This window comes from Vespula vulgaris, chromosome 11, assembly GCF_905475345.1.
Source record: "Vespula vulgaris chromosome 11, iyVesVulg1.1, whole genome shotgun sequence".
NCBI lineage: Eukaryota > Metazoa > Arthropoda > Insecta > Hymenoptera > Vespidae > Vespula > Vespula vulgaris.
In genome coordinates this window covers 4147326-4164038 of record NC_066596.1, presented here as the reverse complement: position 1 = coordinate 4164038, position 16713 = coordinate 4147326, and the positions used below count along the sequence as shown (strand labels likewise).

The 16713-nt window shown below is 34.6% G+C and overlaps 1 protein-coding gene across 2 annotated transcripts in view; it reads left to right on the top strand.

Annotated features, from left to right (window-relative positions):
* LOC127067571 (E3 ubiquitin-protein ligase MYLIP) overlaps positions 1–16713 on the top strand; it is a 111953-nt gene that overhangs the window by 52206 nt on the left and 43034 nt on the right. The window contains exon 2 of one of the 2 annotated variants that reach the window (XM_051002652.1): positions 13600–13653. The exons of the other annotated variant lie outside the window; for it this stretch is intronic. Within the exon in view, the coding sequence (XP_050858609.1) occupies positions 13600–13653 (54 nt within the window). The remainder of the gene's footprint in view (positions 1–13599; positions 13654–16713) is intronic. 2 annotated transcript variants of the gene reach the window in all.

Here is a 16713-nt window from a genome sequence, read left to right as displayed (position 1 = left end):
TCTTGGAGACTGTTAAAATGGAGCTATATATATATATGCAAAATACTTATTTTTTCTGAGTAATTCAATCAACTAAACAATAGAGACGAATTTAAAAGAATACATTTCGAAAAGATCGCAAATCGAAGATTGCTAGGAAGATGGTAAAATAGATCTTCTAAAGTGTGCGAAACATTCGCCGAGAATTCTCTTTCTTTTTCTCCGATTTCGCGAAAGTGAACGAAGACGAATGCGAGACAAAGAATTCCACGATCACAAGTCGGATTCCTATCGCGTCGTTTTCTTGACTTCGTTTCCTCTCCGGAAACTCGTCGTGTATCTCTCTCTCTTTCTCTCTCCCTTTCTCTCTCATCTTCTTTCGCTAGAAAAAGTAGAGTAAAGAAAGGACTCAACAAACTTGAGAAAGATCGAGGCAAGAGGTGTTAATTCGAGCTGACTATTTTTGCTGAGAAGAAGAACGAAACATTTATTGGGTAATACTTTGTTATGAGGAAAAGTAATCAGAAAAGAAATCTTTTTTTTTATGAATGTCTTCCATATAGATATTAATTCTAGTTAACTATTTTTATTGGAGAAAAGAACATAGCGTTTATTGGGTAATTCTTTGTTATGAGAAAAAGTAACCAGAAAAGAAATTTTTCTTTTTTTTTTTTTACGAATGTTTTTCATATATCTACAAAAAATGAAAATATTTAAATTGTTATCATTTTAATAATGTAATTGGCCTATTTTATATAATGTATTGTTTGATATATCTATAATGCAATCAGGTAAAATTAATTCTTTCATCTTGATAGTTTACTTTAGATAAGGTAAAACCAATATCAAATATTTTACTTTTTCTATAAGAATTATTAATGCATCCCGTTAGTTTGATTCGAAATTTTTTAGAGCAAAAAAAAAGAATAAACTATCTAAGTAGTAATTTCTTCGACTTACTCCTGAATTATAAATTGTAAAATGTGTCTTCTCTCGTCGAAAGTTCCTTTTCAAGCATTCGTAGCTCCTTTTAAAATTCCGGATTAGTTCCTGTGAGATCGTTGGACTGAAAAGGAAGTAATAAGCGTAATCACACCGTGAAATCTAACGCGATGAATGAAATCGACCACTACGTGCACTTTTCCAATTTCACAGACCAATCTCGAATGCAAAATAGTCGAGTTCGGTGATTCAAGTAACGAGTATTTGCTGAAGACGATACGTGTTCCTTTTTCTTGACTAGAGAAATAGAAATTGGGACGGGAGAAATCAGACATAGAAACAGTCGTGTGAGAGCGAGAGAGAGAGAGGGGGGGGGGGGAAAGAAAGAGAAAGAGGAAGAGAGAGAAGGAAACAGAAGTAGCTACGTGAAATTCGTAGAGGATTATAGAGACTCGCGAAACTATAGTTGTATTTAACGGCTCAGGCATGCACAATAGGAGGATAACCGAGACGACGGTAATAAACGAGAAAGAGAGAGACCGTTTATCGTCGACGATTTTGCGAAAAGCAGTTCCTTTAATATTTCCGGTAAATCGTAACGTTGGATGTTTACGCGTTCGTACGAAACTATGTAACAAAGTCAAAACTGGAGCACGAGGAATCTCATCGATTTGATGTCGCTCGTATTTTGCACTTTAAATAAAAATAGAATAAAAAAAGGAGAAAAAAGAAGAAGAAGAAGAAAAGAAAAAATACGACGAGAGAGTACTTCACTAACAGGAAGTAAAATATTGTAAGAGGGGATGGAGGAGAAGCTCTCTTTCAAATACGTTTTTGTAGTTCGAATCAAAATGTTCGTATTTAACTGCGCGTAAAAATACGTTTTAAGAAATAGCTTCTTATTCTTCTTCTTCTTCTTCTTCGAAGTACGGCGATCTTACGAAACGACAGAATGAAATCGAGTTTCTTTATCGTGAAATGCGGCCTCGGGAAAAACGAGAAAGAGAAAGACAGTTGAAAAACACTTCTTCCATGAGAAATCCATCGCCTTGAGCTGCCTCTCAGGGATGCGCCATGACAGAAGGGTTCTGCTGAAAATAGATTTGAATGGCCGATTTTCCGTACCTTCTCCTCTTCTTCTTTCTTTCTTTTTTCTTGTTTTTTTTTTTTTTTATTCCATTAACCGTAGTAACGTAATCGAAAAAAAATTTGTTCTTGTTTCAATTATTCTATCTGGTCTTGTGTAATAAATACATATGTATAGGATTTGTACCACTGGTTCGATTTAATTAGCTCCTTCTCTTTCTGTTTTTTTTTCTGCAGCAACGCTCGACAAATGCATTCATTCGAATAACAATTTTATGCATCGTTTGTTCTGCAGAAATCGTGCTTGTATAGTTATCACAAAATGATATGATAAAAGAGAAACTCTTTGATATTTCAGCTTGTTGTGGTTAATGATATGAACTCCATCGGATAAAATTAGGAAGAAGCTAAATCTTTTCACGTTTTCTTTCGAAATTTTGTGCTTCAAAGGGTAAGGGATTTAACTTGGCTACTACGGAATATGGTATTAGATTCGATCAGATGTATGGAATCGGATATGCGTATACGGTGCACAGTGCCCAGTGCCCGGTGCACGTGCGAATTACAAGACGGTAATATTTTATTAGATCCGTATTAAGATTATTTTAATATTTCACGTTGATGAGAAAGAGAGAGAGAGAAAGAGAGAGAGATAGAGAGAAGATCGAATTAGTACGGTTGAATTTCTCGAATCAGAAATTCTCACCAGAAATAGCACATGATAATTCAACCGAAATGTTCTCAACTTATCTAACTTCGTCTTTGTAATTTGTAATTTAATCTTTTTTCTTTTTTAAATATTTGAAAAATTTTAGTTTAATATTTTCACGGCCACCGTGCTTTCATTGTAAGAAATAGTACAATCGCGAGTGTAATGTTTGTTATTTTGTCGTAATATGCAAATTATGAGGTTTTTATTCGAGTTATATAAAATAGTTATAAACAAGTGTAGAAGTACTATAAATTAGAATATTACGTCGAATGTGCTACGTTCGATTAGAATTTTAAATTTCAGTAGAATTTTATCGAGTGATCAGAGACAGCTTTAGTAAACAAAGAGTTAAATGAATAAAAAAATGGCAATTTTTGTTAAATTTGAGCGAACAGTTTCGAACAAATATTTTACCAATTATGACGAATATGTGATAGGTACTATCACATGTGTTTAATATTTAACTTTTATAGAAATTACACACGTACTAAATCCCTTTCATTGTATTCGAATGGATTCGGGATGTCGAAACGTCAAAAGGTTTAAAGATCATGATTTAAAACCAGCAAGTGTTCGTGATACATATTAATCTTGAATTGTTCGTTTTATGGATAGAAACGAACATACATATGGTTGTAGAAGAAAGAGATAGGAGAGAACAATAACTCGCAATGCGATAATAACGCGTTAATGCTAGTGATTAATGTGTTTGTTAAACTGCATAGGTATATAGAGAAACTAGGTGACGCATAAAGGAACGTATATTCATACATATACATGTATGTATAATGTATGTACATATATATAATATATGAATATACGAGATGTACAGGATGTTTCATTTGATTATGATCGTTCAGAATGGTTTCATTTTTATGAAAAACAAGGAAAATTTGTCGAGTAACAAATTATTTACTTGTAAAAAATTAATTGTACAAATCTCTTCTTCTCTTTTTCTTTTTTTGTTTTGTTTTGAAGTATTTTCGACAAGAAAAAATGATGACGATCGAGTTAAATGCGACACCTTGTATGATTTATACAAGAAATACCGAATTCTCGTTATAATATATGTGTAGAAAACGCGTTCCGCGCGTACCCACACACACGTATGTTTAACTTCGTTCAATAATCGCACGATCGAGCGACTTCCCGTCCCTCAACTGCATCCAACTTTTCCATTTGCGGCTCGAAGATTTATCGAACATAGAATTCACGACGGCTTTGTGCGGGTGGTGAAATGCATTTAAAAGCACCACAGTAAATGCGACTCGATCGATGCATTCTCAAACTCATGGATGATTCATGGACGTATGAAATGAATGAGAAAAAGTCGAACAATTTGTTTCGAATTAATTTATTATAGTTTGCATTGTAATATTGCGGACGCACCAAGCTCACTGATCATAGTTCTTCCTTTTTATTATACATTTGTACAAACAAAATGGACAAACGTAGACATTGATAAATGTAGTATTTCTACGGTTCTTTTTTTGTTCGGCGCATAAAAAGATAGATTTTTTTTGCGTAGCTTGGTTAGGCACTCAAATACTGTCCACCAACGAAGGATCTCTTTTGAGAGATTAAGTGCGTTTTTTTTGTAACCATGGTCAGCATATCCCTTCGTAAAACTACATTTCTGCTTACACTGGATCACGATAAGGACGAAAGGTTCTCGGTCGAGCAGATAACGAGTGTGTATGCGTGTGCGTGCGCACGTGTTTGTGTGTGTGTCTTTATAAAAGAGAAAGAGAGAAAGAGAGAGAGAAAGAGAAGGTCGATGAAAAGCGAGGAACGATAAACGGCACGTCGACCGTTCTTCTTTTTCGTTTCTTTTCGCTATCCCTTACCATTCTTGTCAAGAAGAGAACGTCGAAGAAAGACGTTTTTCCGGTGTTACAATATTTTCTGCTTTTTTCCTTTCAAACGTTGTTTTCCTCGTTTTCCTTCTTGAAAATATATACCTGCATAGAAGGAAAATATTTTCTTCTATTTATCAATTATGAGTATGCACAAATAGTAAAAAATATTGATGAAAAGAGTAAAAAGACTATGTTCTTCTATTAAACGATAATCGCTACGATTACGAACGTCACGATCAACTTTAAATATTCATAATGATTTCGATCGACGTATTTATGTGTATAACGTATGACGATGAAAAAATTCGCATTTACATCGTATTTTCGATAGTGAGGACGAAAATGGAGCGTTTTTTCGAAAGGAAAAAAAAGAAGAGACAGTTTAGCGAGGACGTTTTCATGGTGACAGATAAATTGCGGTGACGAGAGGCTGTCTGTCAATAGAAGCTGCGCTTACGTGCAAATCGATCGGCATTGTTGCGTCCTGATTTGTGTCGAGCAAACAACACCTTTTTTCGTTTATCCCCACCTATTCGAATGGCCACTCTTTCAACATCTCCTGAATCGAAGCTTTTAGAATAGGATCAATTCATAGCCGCGATTTTCTCATTCGAAATCGGCCGACTAAATTCCCCTTGCAAAAATTCGTTCTATCGTTTGATTTTCATTAAACGATGAATTTCTCTTATAAAAATAAAAAAGAAAAAAAATTGGTTAATTAATCGATAAAATAGCGTTATTTTTTTTAGAATCTACATATAATGATTAATCCGAACTTGATTCCTCCTTGATTCTCGGACGTTTACATCTTGCATTAGTAATTAACGTTTAATGACCGATATATCTCTCCGAGTGCATTTCGCTGTCGCTGCTGCACGGAGAGGCTTACGCAAGATGCAATTATCCTACGATGATTCTGTGTCTTGCTATGATAGATATCAGTGCTGGTATTAAGCTTAAATAGATGTAAATTCTTGAAAACTTAATCTTGTGAGAAAAACTCTCACGATTATTTCTGATAATAATAATAATAATATTAATAGTAATGAAATCAAAAAACTTTTCTATGAAACAATAAATCATAAAAAAATAAAAAAATTGTTAACCACGGATAATTCATTCGCTTTTATTTCGCAATAATTACAAATCTACATGTACTTTGATATCTACAGACGCAACAAATCTTTTTCCAATTCAAATCGATGGAGAAGGTCCAGCTAATGGAGGATTCTAGTTCAAGAGTATTAGGAGGTCAAATACTCTCGGAAGCTGCCGACGAGCGTGTTGTTAACGAGCGAAGCCTGATTTCGACGAAAACCGTAATGCCGTAGGAAGTTCTAGTTGGCTACTATTTAGTGGTTTATCATTCATTTGCTTGAGCGAGTTCGAACTAAATCCATGTATAAGCTTGGCATGGTTTGTCATTAGTACGAAACCTTCCTCTCTAATTGTTGCGACGTCGTCGATGTTTATCGTTTATTTTTTTATCTGTCAACGATACGATACGAACGGACATTTAAATGCCGGAAACTAGTTTCTCTCTTTCTCTCTCTTCCTTCTTTACTTTAATAGCATGCAACTATCGAAGTTGCACCGAACGAGATCAAATGGTTTCGATGTACACCCTTCGTTCAACCGACCATGAACGATTAGAGAGTGGAGAGACAGGTTCATTAGTGACTAACCAATGTTGCGTGATCGTTTTAGAAACTTCTTGCGAAGTTTCATCCGTTCTCTTCGAATCCATTTTTAAAGTGGAATAAACCGTATCCTTGAATTGTCTATTACTTTAATAGTACTTATAGATCAATAAAATCGTATGTTAAAAGAGAAAAAAACCGATATAATTTGTTCATGAATGCATTATGTATAAAGAAGGAGAAAAAGCGTGAGAAAAAATTGATTTTCTTAGCTCTGCCGTATCTCGATTGTACGAACGGAAAATACCTGCGTATCTATTTACTTGTCTTTCGATTTTGCATTAACGAGCAACTCTCGTCAACCGCGAGGCACGTCGCGGCTTCTTCAATTTTATGATTTGCATCGCTACCTCAATGTGATTTTGACCGACGCTTTGCCGACATTTCAATATTTCAATATTCATGAAACGAGAAACTCGTCCTTCATCCTTTTCTCCTTCTTCTTTTTCCTTTCTCTCTTTTATTTTTTCTTTCTCTCTTTCTTTCAGCATCATCTAACGGTACAGCATCTTCCAACGGCCTTTGGGCCACTTCATTATCCATTTTAGAACGAGTTATTCTTATCTCTGATTCCTCGTCTATCCACTCGTTTCTCCTATCACCTACATTTTACATTCTTCCATTTTTAATCTCATTCCTTGAGATGAAAATTTTATCTGGAGTAAGAGAGCTCTGGATGTTGTATCGATTTCAATACATCATACGAGCCTTTTATATTTCACTTGGCCTCTTTAAAAGCAACGAAGTCTGAATTCTATAGCACTGATCATAGATATGCATCTGAAGCTAGTCGAACGCAATCGACTCTCTTTTCCGTCTCTCTCCTTCTCTCTCTCTCTCTCTCTCTCCCTCTCTCTCTCTCTTTTGTTCTCAGTAGTCCATTAAGCTAATCGATCGATTCCTCGAGAGAAATGCTCCGCAGGTGGTACTTCTAATTCAATGGCATTAGAACCGTATAGATATCGATTTGCACAGAAACGGAAGTCTCCCTTTGTATTTTCCTTTTATACTAATTACTTATTACCTACTCCACTATCTCCGCCTTTTCAGTAATATCGATATCACGATTGATATTAGTACGAATTGAATTGTATTTCCATTCTATTATTATATATCGTTCACATTGTTATATTCATTATATTTATATAATGTAAAACTTTTCCGAATCAATTAGCAGTTTCCGCATTTAAAATTATTAAGGAAAAAAAATAAATAAATAAAACGTGCCATTACGTTAATGAATAAAATTTTGTTTCTTCTATAGAATTTCGTTCTCACATTTATGAGATTATATCCAAGATGTTCGTACGAATATCGACGAAATTATTGTATCAGATCGATGTTTCAATTACGATAATTAATATTTTCAATTAATGGCGAGATCGCAATGACGTGATTCGAGAGCTCACAGTATTCGCCCGTTTGGTATCACTCGTATTTCAGGAACTGGATTGATCGCCGCTTGATATTTGCATTTCAATTAACCATATTACGTTTCTCAACTTGCTTTTCTATCGTTAAAAAGAACTTTGAAATATTCATATGATAAATAATAAAGCTCGCTATATAGATATCTTTCACGATATTTATAATTTTATATAATGAGGTTACACTAATAAATGTTATATTTATTAAAAACAAGAAAATTACCTTTCATTTGAAATGAGAAAAAGTACAGCCAGTGATTTTATTTTCTATTTAATTAATCCGTATAAAAGGATCATTCTAATTTAATATGTAATAATGAAAGAATGCATCTACAATATCACAGAATCGTGTTATTTCTCTTTCTCTCTCTCTCTCTCTTCCTCTTTCATATATACCAAATATTATTCAGATTCTCAAAGATTTCATTTCGACGATAAGGACGAGAACGGCTTTAATTTCCTTTCCCATGTTCATAAGAAAGAAAAATATTTTTATTAATTCCGTAGTTTTTGAAAGCTCTATAGTTTTTGAAAGCTTCGTTTCTTTCATCTATGTTCGAGCGTACAGCTTTACATCTCTTCGTAATGTCATTTACTTCAAACGATTAAATTTAAATTCCGATCTTTTCTATTTCACTATCTTTTTCTCTTTCTATCTCTCTCTTTCTCTCTTTCTTTCTTTCTCTATCTTTTTTACACCGTCCGTTTGCTCTTCAGACATCTCTTTGTAACGCGAGTAGAGGGAAGAGTCGTTGAATTGACACAGACTGCTGCTTTGAGCAGTTCAATTTTGTTTCGGAGTTTTTTCATTATGACCCTCGGCTACATTGTCGAATCGATTCATTTCGAAAGTGCATCTCTTTTCAAACAATTTGAAAAATCTAACTTTTAATTTGCAAAAAAGTCGACAATTGTACAAGTAACAAAGTTGAACTTCCGAATCTTTTTCGATTGGTAAATTATCAGTAATAGAAGACCGCTTTTACTCTGACTCCGATTTTTGACTTTTCAATCTTCCTTTCTCTTTCTATCTCTCCCTATCTTTCTCTTTTGCGCTAAGATGCGTCTCTTTACTATGCATATTCGTTTCTTTGGGTTCCTCGTTTTAAACGTCAAAGGGACTTTGCTCGGTCGAGTCCTTTGCGCGTTTCACTTTACCTTCTTATTCGTTCTACCCACTTAGACACATACACGTACACGTACAAAGTCTCCTTCCTTAAAAGAAATAATTTCGAAAAGTCAAAAGGGATCTTCATTCCAGCTTAATCCTCCTCCGTCGAAGTTCTTCCTTTACTAAGCTTTAATTTTTTTTCTAGCTTCGATCAGGTTTCTTCCGTTCTTTTCTACAAAGGCTTCGTTTTATCAAAAATTATTTTTGATCAAGTCGAACAGAAAGTTGTTAAATGGGCTTTCATTTCCAGCTTGCCAAAAACACTGCGCGTATCGCCAATTATTCGCTCGATTTCACTCTCTAAACCATCCTTTGTTTCTCTTTACTGGCGAGAATGTGCCAACGCAGTTTGCCGAGAGTGATAGTGACGGTTGTCGAGCAACCGCCACGATTGTTAATAAACGAGAATCTCTTTGCCGCCAACCATGCGAAAGATTTTCATAGTCGACGTTTTTCCGCTTACGAAGTTAGATTCGAGAGTGTGAGAGAGAGGGAGATGCGGAAAATACTGGAGGGTGAAAATGTTGTGGGTAAAGAGTGAAAAGAGCTAGATGACAAAGTAAATGAGAAAGGGAAGGAGAGAGAGAGAGAGAGAGAGAGAAGGAAAAAGAGAAAGAAAACAAGAGCAAATCATTGACCAGACAGGAAAATTGATAAAAGCTGCAAAATACTTCGGCCAAAAAGAACAATAAAGCGAGATGAAAGATACAGTTTCTTCCTTGCTCAGTAGTGCGATCAAATTGTCAAAGGAAAAGACTGTATTTTCCGATATGGCGAATGTTGATGTTTCGTCAACAAGATAAATCTTTGAGACACAAAGGTCGTTCCGAATATTTTTCCAATGAAAATAATAACATTCTTTTAATTTCATTTCTCACAATATTTCTCACACAATGTTTAATCTTCTTTCTTTTCATTTATTATTATTTTAAACATAGGTGTCCTTCTCATGAAAGATGGAACTGCTAGAAAAAACGTAGTTACTTTCAAAACTCTTAAGTCCTTGACTTCTTAAAATAACTCTTCGAGGAAGTAGGCGGAGCATGGTGGAATAGAATGTGACCATCTAAATCAGTTTTAGGATTAAATCTTGAGGATTATAGTTCGCCCATAAACGGAAAAATATTTAAAGTCTTTCGTGTCATTGATGAGAATAAAAAAAAGCAAAAGTAAAAAGCAAGAAACTGGAAGGGAAAATTCAAGAAAAATGAAGATATTTACGAAAGAGAAGAACGAACAAATTGCGAATAGATTGGATTGGAAGCATCGAACGGTAAGACGGAAGAAGGAAAAAAGAAGAAAAAAAAAAGAAAAGACAAGGCCGATGATAAAGAAATATCGATGCTGAGTCGGGATATTTTGATCGATATCGATCCTTGGATGATCGAGATTTCTTCTTGAGCTGTCTATAGGAGGTTTATCTTATTTGTCTCTAGTGATTTCTCTTTCGCTTTGAAATCAAATTACGATAGATGGGATTGATGGAAAAGCAGACAGGATAATTCGGTATAAATTTGATCCTGATGAAGATAGCTATGAGAGAGAGAGAAAGAGAGAGAGAGAGAGAGAGAGAGAGAGAGAGAGAGGGAGAGAGAGAGAGAGATAAGAGTGATGAAAATGTTTGCACTATGTTTGCTATTTAATTCTAATTCAGCAAAGCTAATAATAGATTTACTTTCGAAAAAAATCGAACGACTTTGTTGCTTCGTTTATTTTTCAATTTCGTTATTTCGATTGTTAATTAAATCCTGATAAATTGAAATAATCCAATTAAGTTGTAAAAGGGCTGCAAGAAAATACATTTTTACAATTTTGCTTTAGATACGTGGCGAGAAGGTTAAATAAAATGTATTCGAGGTACGCCCGATGGTTCATAAATTAGATTAGAAACCCGTCGAGTCCGTTATTCTTTCTGTTTACGTTTCGAGACATTGCTCTCTGTTGCATGGCATATTTTTCTTTTTTATTAGTAACATTTAACGTCGTAACCGGTTTTCCAAGTAGACCTAAGCGTACACGCGTGGGACGATAAAAAAAAAAACAGAAGACAAGAATAATATTTTTAGTAAAAATAATTAACATCCATTTAACTATGGTACATACATGTTTTATTTCGGAATCTATAAATGAATTGACAACAAACATTTACATCTGTATAAATCGATTATAACAAGGCACTTATATTTTTCATTAATATTTTACTTTGTTATCAAGAAAATTTAGAGAGAGAGTGAGAGAGAGAGAGAGAGAGAGGAAGAGGAAGAGAGAGATGAAAAGCAAAAGTATCGATTAGATTCTAATAATATCATTCCCATTACTATCATTCGCTTTTGTATTTCACATAATCCAAATCCGTGCGTAACACGTACATTCGTATAATTCTCAACACGTGACACGGTTTCTCGTAGTTGTTTAAAAGCACTTCATTGTACCAACACAAATCCCTGGAATTTTCTCCGCAGAATACCACACAGATTCTCTTTCCAAATCCTTGGTAGCTAGCTGCCACTATTTCTTTCTCTCTCCCTTTCTTTCTATTCCTATCGGGTTCGTTGTATTCTTTGTATAGAAACGAGCATCCCATGGAAAGAAAGATAAGAGTAAGGCAGCACTTTTCCCGTTGCTTCTATCGTTCTTTTCGTTATCAGATGACTCTCTCCTTTCTCTTCTTTTTCTACTGCTTATGTAATGCTTTGTATTGCACATTTCGAAATGACGCGTAGCTCTCCAGAGACACCCATCAAGCTGATACCCTTTTTTCTATTGAAGAAGATGCCCTTTCAATTTGGTCATCTGGTCATCTGTTTTATCTTAAAAACATCGAATCCATAAATCATTATTCAATAAGTCTACTTTCTTCAATTTCGACTACGAATATATCGTAAAGATGTTTTGAGAATTTATTAAATTAATCCACTCAAACTCGATTCATTATTAATTATGAATTTTATTATGTATAAAGAATCGTATTCCAGATGGATATAAATATTTTGTTGGAAATGATTATTAACATAAGGAAAATAACTCTAACGTTGCTTGTAATTATAGAAATTTGAAGAAAGAAAAGCGAGGGAAGATGCGGGAAAACTTAACAAAGCATCCCAATTAAATCAATTAAAAGCTCGCCTTTCATAAAGTTAAAATAGAGAGATAGAGAGTAGAGGGGGGAGGGAGAGAGAGAGTTAAGAATTGTTTCAAAGCTTCGTATTTTAGATAAGTTTGAAATACGAGATGTTTGTATCGACGTAGTTTGTTCATTAATATATTTATAAGAATGAATGAATTACGAGAAAAAGAAAGTGGAAATTTTAGACGATTATAAGAAGATAGTAAGTATAATAAAAATGATGCTAGTAAAATAACAGTTGAATTAAACTCTATAAAGTAAAGTTGAATTAAACTCTATTAAGCATGTATATAAAACAAGAATTGATCATTTTAATGGTATGGTCGAATGTCATAAGTGGATAAATGAGACGTCTTATAGCTTTTTTGACCCGCGCTCATACATATTCGAAATACCATTCCCCTTCTCTTCCTTTCTTTCTATTCTTGTTTCATTGTAGTATAGATTCTCTTCTCGAGTTCAAAAAACTCATCTCTTCGTTGAAGGACACTGTGGGGATCGGCCGAGTTCCAACTGTGAAGACGCGAGCTAAGAACGAGAGAAAGAAAAAGAACTAGAGAGAGAGAAGAAGATTCAAGAGAGAGAGGGAGAGAAAGAGAAGATCGTAGGCTCGATCTCAGATAAATTCTGTCAAGAGCACAACGAGTCACTTCTTTGGCGTTGGTAGACATTAACAGTAAGTGCTACCGAGTCTCAACTCTTAGCACGATTTTTTTTCTTTTTTTTTTTTTTTTCTTTTTTATGTTCTCACTAGCTCGTGTAACGAAGGATAAGAGAAGAATAGCCGCCGTCAGAACGATACACGGATTCTCGATAACGGATCTATTTCTTTTTCCTAACTTCGAGACATTTGGCATGAACATCTCAATCGGATTGATCCAGTAAACGTTATTGCTCTTTCTCTCTCTCTTTCTCTCTCTTTCTCTCTCTCTCTCCCTTTCTCTCTCTTCCTCTTTCGATTTTGTTAGACTTTTTTTTTCCTTCCAACTACTATAGCTTTTCCCTAATGGAATTGGCTAGTAACTAAGAATAGCTCTTTTGAATTGGATTATCGAACATACGGCTTGTTACGAGTCAACAGAGAAATTTGAAAGCAGAGTCCTAAGGGGAATCAAATAAAAAAAAAAGAAATAACAAATAGAATGTGTTCATTTACATGAATAGAATTAATTCCATTCCTTTTTTTTCGATTATATTAATTCAAAATAATTTTTAATTATTCAAATAATTTAACAAATCGAAATCGCAATGCTCCTTTTTATTTGAAAAATTTATCGGTTTGAATTTCTTCGATATTTGTAAATTTGTATAATGTACGTACCTTCGGGCATTTAATCGATGCACGCGAGTTGCAAATGCATCCAAATCGCTTTGAAAAGTACGTGAAAGTTGAACTAGGAACAATAAGTTTGTAGCTTGGTACGTAAATCGTTTCAACTAAATAGTTGATCAAAGTGTTTATTTTGAAACTTTTATTAACGACGTTCAAATTTAATAGTCGTTTAGAATCGTTAAATTGTCATCGTAATTTGCAATAATTTATTCATAGATTTGTCTGATGACGATATCGTTAAAGTATTTTTTTTTTTGTTTCAGGTGAGTTTATTTTTATCAACTAATTCAATTCATTGGATTACAAGGGATGCTGCGGTATGTTATTTGTTCGAATTTCAATGTCTGAAAGTGATAAAAGAATATTAACAGAAAGTATGAATACAAGCATTTATAAATTTTGCTTATGATTTACGAATATTATATCGCGTTTCTTAGTTAGATCGGTTCTTTACAAAACCAAAACAAACTACTTCGTTATTTACATGAGCTCGATCGACGTGATTTAGTCTTTGCGTGTTTGCACGTAATTACCGTTTATTGTACCGCATTAAAAGTTCATCAAACGTTTAGTCACGGCAATAAGGTATATTTAAAGTACGTTAATTGAGTGTGACGTAACAAAGTGCACATAAAATCCGTAGTTTCGTCAAAAGGAAAGAATGAGAGAGATAGATAGAACTTGGAAATGGACGAATCGTAAAATGGACGCTCGGCATGTCTCTCTCGTGCAAGTCATAAGCTTATATGAACTAAAAAGACAGAAAGAGAGAGAACTATGCAGATGTATATATAAGTTAGAAATATATCTACAACGATGCATGTACTCAAAAAAGTGCACTTGCATCAATGACTACATTTATGAAGGATACCGCAACGATCTTTCGTTTTAGAACGGAAACCAGTAGGAAAAATCGATTCTTTTGGTTCATTCATAAACTATTTTTTAGTCTATTTTAATCTTTAATTTTGTATGGACATATTGTATTGTTTCTCTCTCTATTTTTTTTCTAATTTTTCTATTTCTCTATCTGTTTGATATTCTAGTTTACTCAACATGACGTACACTTCAATTGAAATTCTACTCTTGTTACGAATATTCAGCTAGGGAACAGACTTCTCTGACTTGTTAAATCGAACTATTCTTGTTTGGATATCCAATATTAGAAATGCAGTATTCAAAATTTCATTCTTTTGTAATTCCTCTAAATTTTATTTCTAATTTGTTTCTAAGATTCATTTCATTGTTGCTGCAAGCATCTAAACGTCGAGTATTTGAAATTAATGATCATATAAAGTGATAATAGAACTTCATCATGTTAATTATATCTCAAAGATATGATATGTCGCATAGATATGTCATATTGACATATACTTGACGAATTGCTAATCTTCGATAAAAACGAACTTTCTCTCTCTCTCTCTCTCTCTCTCTCTCTCTTTCTCTTTCTCTCTCCCCTTGATAGTCGCGCGGCACCGTATGCGATTAACGAGAGAGAACGGTTAATAAAGCTCTACCGTAGCCATTATGATAATAGCTCGGCACACAGTACGCTCGTAGTTGATACGGCGATTATCGTTACCGTTCGCGACAGATGTTACGGGGAGACTGCTCGCTTTCGTTGCTTATACGTAGCGTTTCAACTAAAATGAGAGAGACAGAGAGACAGAGAGAGAAAGAGAAGAGCATATAAGCGGGTTTTTTCAAACGGAAGAACGATCCGTTCGTCCGACGATTAATCGTCCAACAAACGGACGGAAACACTGGTTGGACGGGCGCGAAACCGTCGAGCTCGATGGATTTCGCACGAAATGCAATTTAAAGTGTAGCAAGAGAGAGAAAGAGAGATAGGGAAAGAGAGATGAAGAGAAACACACACACACACACACGCACGCATGCACACACACATATATATAATGTGTTCTCTTTAACACGAAGAGTATCATTGTTCGAACAAATGTATTTACGAGTTGCAATATGGCGAAGAAACTATCTCGGAACTGTAACAACATTTTCCGCGTGCATGAACACGTTTATGACTGATGTGAGTTTAATTGACATCTTTACGAGGAGACTGGTAGTAATTATTTACGATTAGTATGACGAACGGTATTATACGAATTTGAATTATCGATAAAAGTTGTATGTTTCGATCGTCTAGAAATCTATTATTCTATATACATGTATTTGATATGTAGATGTTCATGACATAGCATGCCATTAAAATTCATCGTTTACCAGACATCCGTCGCAATGCAAATAATAAATCGGACAGTCATTTCGTTCTCTTTTACGATCGAATTGTTTAATTGAATTTCTTTCGCGACGCCATGGATTGACTTGACAACGAACGACTAGCTCGTTACCGCTTGAAAACGTTTTATTGCTCGTTTTTACGAGCATTCAAAGGTGTCAACGTTGGAAACGTTCCGATCGTCGTTCACTCGTGGTCGATAGAAACGAGTGGATGGATATTAAAAAACAGTGGGATGATTGCACGACCGTACGATGCGGAAGGAATTGGAGCACGTGTCAGAAAGAAGTACGCTATTGTCCACGAACGACCTTATTACCATATTTTCCATCACACCGTGGATCACGTTTTTCTCGCGAAGATCGTCTTCCTTTTCTCTCTCTCGCTCTCTCTCCCTTTCTCTTTCTTTTTTCATGCGAGATACAATGTATACCATATATGCATATACATGTATCCACGTATACACACACTTTCACAACAGATATTCATGCTTTTAGATATGCATTCAGAATTTCGATCACACCTTACTTCCATAGAAAATCCTTCTAAACGTTCGTTTCATGTATCGAACGATTAGAACCACTTTTCTTCACTTCTATTTCCATTTTTTTTTTTTTTTATACATTTGCATCATCGACATATTCCATCATTTTCAATGAATTTATCGTTGCACTTTTCATTTTCAGATCTGTAATAATTTTCAAATAAATTCATCAACGCCATTCATTAATTCACGCTTAGTCTCGTATTTGTACGGTCCGCTAACACGTTAATTAATTTTCAATTATTTCGTCTTTCATATTTGTACAGTATACTGACAATATTTCATCTTTCACGTTCTCCGTTAAATTTAACATCAACGTCGAACCTCGTGATGAAGCTCCATTGAAAAATGAGGAGTCAAATCCAAGCTACGTGCAAACGTCGTTCCAACGTTCCCCTGCGATGTTTCACGTGTCTTTTTTAACGAGCTAATGAAGTTAATAAACAGTACGGCGAGGTAACGTAAACTCAAAGTGCATTCACCGTCTCGTCAACTTACTACGTGTTTAGTTACTCTCTTAAGAGCATTAAACTTTCATTCTGTGTTCGTACGTCGAGAGAAAGAAGAAGAAAGAGGATT